The sequence below is a fragment of the Sinocyclocheilus anshuiensis genome, unplaced genomic scaffold (genome assembly GCF_001515605.1).
Source record: "Sinocyclocheilus anshuiensis isolate Anshui unplaced genomic scaffold, SAMN03320099.WGS_v1.1 scaffold257, whole genome shotgun sequence".
NCBI classification, from domain to species: domain Eukaryota; kingdom Metazoa; phylum Chordata; class Actinopteri; order Cypriniformes; family Cyprinidae; genus Sinocyclocheilus; species Sinocyclocheilus anshuiensis.
The window spans coordinates 2,412,848-2,418,027 of NW_015539889.1; the positions used below are offsets into that span (position 1 = coordinate 2,412,848).

Here is a 5,180-nt window from a genome sequence, read left to right on the forward strand (position 1 = left end):
AGGAATCTGATTATGTAATCCAGATTATAAAACGGAGAGTTCCGGTGCTTGATTCTGATTGGCTGAGCCGCGTTCGAAGCTGTTGTAAATTACTCTACAAAGTAACACACACCTTTGTTTATGTTTGTGTGTCAGTTACTACCCAGCTCTATAAGTGTATGTGTGTGTTTGTTGTATATGAACCATTTTCTTGCACATTTTATACTTGTACTCACATTGAAAGATATTTTTTTTTTATTTTGAATTGTGCAGTTATATAGAGGCAAACTATGATTTCCACAAGACAACTGAAGCCAATGATTTTGAAAAACAGAGTAATCACCATCAAACTTTAACTTTCAGAGGCAAGATACCGAATTGTGGTTTATTTAAAGCATCAAGTTTACTGGGCTTCACATGGTTATCATTTATGACTAAATCCATCCAGACAGAGCTACGTAAGAAAATTGTAGGTATTTAAAACCCAACCTATGCGAGACATGAACCAAGGCCTGTGGATAAAGAAGAGACATTCAGATCCTTTGCGTTGATGTAGCAATCATTCAATTTAGAAAAAGCACATTCACACTACTGCTAATATTACAACTATACACATTCCTGGGGTCAAAGGAAGTGAGCAAAAATCTCTGCAGCATTCATTATACCTCTTTATATGAATTGTATGAAATTGTTTTGCCAACGCAAAGCACTGTGACACAGTATAAGGAGCCGATATATAGAACATGAAAGAACTTGCGAACATCCACAGGTAAAAGCCAAGCAACTCTCGTGAAACACATTTAGTCATTTATACAGAGGAACTTTTGCATATAGTGTGAACTCAGGTGCAACAGAGTAAAAGCTGGAGCATGCTTAAACTATAGGAGTGGGTTTGAAAACAACACCAATGAAACGAGGTAGTTGATTGGAAGTTTCTAGTCTAGCTCAGCTACCACATCCAGCACAAAGCGACCGCAGCAGAGCAGCACCTTTGCAGGTTCCCGGCCGCCAAAAGCCGGAGCCTTGTGTTTGAGCACAACACAGATTGTCAACGGCTGAGGCCTGTACAGTTAGAAGATGGTGATTTAGTGGTCTGCTACGGAACAAATGACAGATGGCAGCATGGAGGTCAAGGCTAGCTGGATAATTATGACCATGGTGTGAGTGAACCTGCATAGTTTAACACCTTCAGTGCCCACAAGATATGAAGTGTTTCATTGTGAGAAATAAAACAAAAGTGGCTATACTATTATTAAAAACTAATTAATAAAAAAAATGTAAAATACACAAACTCAAAATCTCTTATTTCATATGTGCTTGATAAAATCTAACAAAAGGAGAGAAGCAATAGAGAATATGAAAAGAAAACAGGTTTATGATGTAGTAAGAGAGCAAAATTACAAGAGAAATATGAGAAAATAAATAAGACCCGTCCAAATTCATCTACACTATACAAAGATTTTGACATCAATCATTTAAGCATTAGGGTCGCTTACCATCTGACAAGCTTGGCAAAGTATCATCCCAAGCCACCGTTCATCAATCCAACGCTTTCTGAACCTAAATTACAGAGAAAATCTCCTTAAACGCCGACTGTGCAGTTCTTAGATCACCAGATCATCGATCGCCCTCATTCGAGGATCTTTCCAAATTCAAGTAGGACATTTAGTCTAAATATTTTCGTCTTTGTATATTTCTCTAAAAAAAGGCCCCAAACGATTTCACCGAAACACAACGAGACAGTTTCAGGTCAGAGGGTCAGCTCCGGATTGAGCTGTCCAGGTAATGCGTTCCCTCTCAATGAATGATGGGATGGGCAATCCTTTGTGGGACGTCCTTTTCACCCGCGCAAGCCTGGAGATGAAAAAGTGGAACATGGGCACCAAGTAGAGAATGGACAGCTCACAGAGCCGTAGCATGCAGTCGGATGAGCTGGGAGGCTGTTCCGAATCGGAACGGAACATGCAAGTCCCTCCCCAAGCCAACCCGCACAAGTCAATCGCCTAGATGGTCCCGGTCTAGCTCCATGTAAGGCTCATCTATGTAGCTGATAATGGCACAGGAAGAAGTCCTGTCCTCTCCGAGCAGTACTGACACGGTCTCCTTCCAAAAACTGAATGGAATACAGGAGCTCTGAAAGAAAGAGATCATAGATAGCTAAATATTATCCTAAAGCAGAATCTCCCAAACTGAAACTGGAGTTGGTGAGGCAACTGCAGGGGGTTTGTGGGTTGATGAAAAGCGAATAATTACATTGGATAAAAATTCAAATAAATAAATGTCGCTGCATAATTAAATCAAAATATAACTGAAATCACAATATAGCACAGTGCAATGATCAAATTAAATGTAGTTTGAAATCGAAGAATTTAAAGATAAATATTAGTTACTTGCAGTGTAAAATAAAATTATTTTAATTCTTAAACATTTATTTTACAGGATAATTACAATTTAATTTACAAGAGAAATATTTAATCTTCACTTTTTTGAGTTTTGAGTTATCATAATAATAATAATATAATATGAAGGTAAATTTAAGACTCTGTTCATCTTCGGAACAAAAATGAAGATATTTTTAATGAAATCGAAGAGATTTCTGTCCCTCCATTGACAATCTATTCAACTACCTCTCTGACGCTTCAAAAAGTTCATAAAGAGATTGTAAAACTAATGAATGAATGCAAGTCTTACGGGTTTGGAATGACATGAGGGTGAGACAAATGACAGAATTTTCATTTTTGGGTGAATTATCCCTTTAAGACTTTCTTCTTCGATTCAAGACCTTTTAAGGCCTTCATATGTGGAAGGCCAAAAACCGTTTTAAGACCCACAGAAACCCAGGCCTACATATAAATAATTAAAAACAAAAAATCTAAATTAAACATCGAAAATATATATATATTTTATCTGTTTACTTTTGGCATATGACCATTAACCAATAGAATCACCAACATGCAAAACGTGTCGTTAAAAATTCTGAAATATTTATTTAAAAAGGAGGTACTTCAGGTATTTGTTTTGTTTTGTTTGGGAACCCTTGTCCTAAAGGAAGGATTCCATACAGTGAAATCTAACTCACATTCTCCAGGCAGGTGCTGTCCTTGTCCTTGTTGAGGTAGTGGTGCTGCCAAAAGTGCAACAAGTTGTGGAAGTTGTTAAGCAGGCAGCCGGGATATTTCTCTGCATATTCCTTTTCCCGCAGGGCATTCAGGTAAAAGGGGAGCTTGCCTCTCCTCCGGGCCAACATCAGAATCACCAGGCTGGTGTTAAGACAACTCACATTCTCCTGGGACAGCAACCAGAGAAACATAGGACTAATTATCATGGAGGATTCAAATGAGACAAACAGGGAGAGGAGACCTGCACTGTGATCTTGCCTGTGTGAGGGTTTGCACGTTGATGATGTTAACCAGCCTAAAAAGGAAGGACAGTCTGTTCTCCACTCGAGCCATGTAGGACAGCAGACAGCACTCAGAGAGCACTTCAACCACTGCAGAGGCACAAACACAGGCTAAAATAGACACTGCAATTTTTTAAACAGCAATCGGACTACATGCTTTTCAGAAATCTATGTCTATTGCTCTGAACAGACTTCCGATGAAGCAATTCACAAGTTCTGTGAAAGATTATCAAATCTCAAGTTACCTGGGAAAATATTTTCATCTTCCCATCAGATTTTTCTCAGAGACATCAACATCTTTTAAGGTGATGATACACGGCATTGTTGCCGAGCGAAGTTGCTTGGGCACTTTCCCATTGAGAATGGGCAACAAATTTCTATCTGGATACTTCACATCCGTCATGGATCCTGTGTCTCACCTGGTTGCCCGTTGACGGCAACACTGCCCAGCAACATTGCTCAAAAAGTTCCCCCGTGTATCATCAGCCTTACACTAACTATTAAGGCAGGGCGAAATATTGAATATTTATGTGAAGTGACTAGCAGTGTAAATATTGGGATGAATTTAATGCACTTTTAATTTGACTATTAAGTTCCCTAAAGGCTGTGCCATTAGCCAAAAATAGTCTAGTGAGTATGAGAATGTGAAGACAGATGTTTGATCTCTGATCATCCTTAAGTTGTAAAAACTGTATTTGACCTGGTGCAAGTTCAATTTGCTTCTGTGAATCAGAATCAGATTCACTTAAACTGATGTGAAGTCTATTTAAATGAATGTGTTCAAAGTTTGGAATTTTACATAATGTTTACATAATGTTTTAGTAAAACAAGTATTGAGATAAATCCTGCTGTTTATTACTATGTCTTGCTATTTTAGCACAAAAAACAAAATCAATCTTCCTTGGTGTCAATTGTGAAAACTAGTGTAGAAGCATACTCTTTAAAAGCAACCCTTTTTTAGAGCGCATTTTACTTCTTGCAATAAATATAATTGATTTACCAGCCATTTTTTTATATTTACAAATACATATGAACTACAGATCAAACATTTGTGCTCTGTAAAGTCTCTAAGGCTGAATTTGATTAAAAAAAACACAGTAAAAACACTAATATTGTGTTTTTTTATTTAAATTTTTATATCTTTTAAACATTTTTAATACATTCATTTTAAATATGTAATTTATTCCTGCTATGGCAAAGCTGAATTTTAAGCAGCCATTATTCCAGCCTTCAGTGCCACATGATCCTTCAGGAATCATTCTTATTAGGGGTGTGCGATATATATCGCCTGCAATAATATAGTAATTGTTGTTTTAAGGATGTGTGATTTGACATTATCGAGTATTTTGCAAAAAAACATTCAAAACATCCCTACAGAGCGCACGCATACATTACGTGAAGTCTAGACTAGTGCGTGTGCATTTAGAGTGCGTTCTTTCACTGCATGATTCAGTCTATTAAAATGCATTTAGAATGATCACAAATTCAAGACATGATGGCAGAAAATGTATATATTTATACCACTTCATATAGTTATTCAATTTCACACGAAGAGTGCCGTTTTTCTCCAAAAAATACCATGATTACAAATGTGACATTGAATTCAATAAACAATAAGTTAATTAAGAGACTTACGTTTTAGACACCATATTGCTTGTTTTTGCTCTATTTCGCCAACAAAAATCATTCCGAATACAGCCACAGTGCTGTTTTGTGTCTCTGAGCAACATGACGGTGTTTCGTTCTTGAATGAATCAACCGTTTAAATGATTCGGTTCAATCGCAATGACTCACTTATTAA

At 37.1% G+C, this 5,180-nt stretch overlaps 1 protein-coding gene across 1 annotated transcript in view; it reads right to left on the bottom strand.

The window, feature by feature from the left end:
- Positions 1–216: 216 nt before the first annotated feature.
- LOC107685692 (short transient receptor potential channel 4-associated protein-like) overlaps positions 217–5,180 on the bottom strand; it is a 13,647-nt gene continuing 8,683 nt past the window's right edge. The window contains exons 17-19 of the mRNA XM_016482378.1: positions 3,357–3,469; positions 3,059–3,265; positions 217–2,112 (exon numbers count right to left, since the gene is read on the bottom strand). Of these exons, the coding sequence (XP_016337864.1) occupies positions 1,975–2,112; positions 3,059–3,265; positions 3,357–3,469 (458 nt within the window). The 3' untranslated portion in view covers positions 217–1,974. The remainder of the gene's footprint in view (positions 2,113–3,058; positions 3,266–3,356; positions 3,470–5,180) is intronic.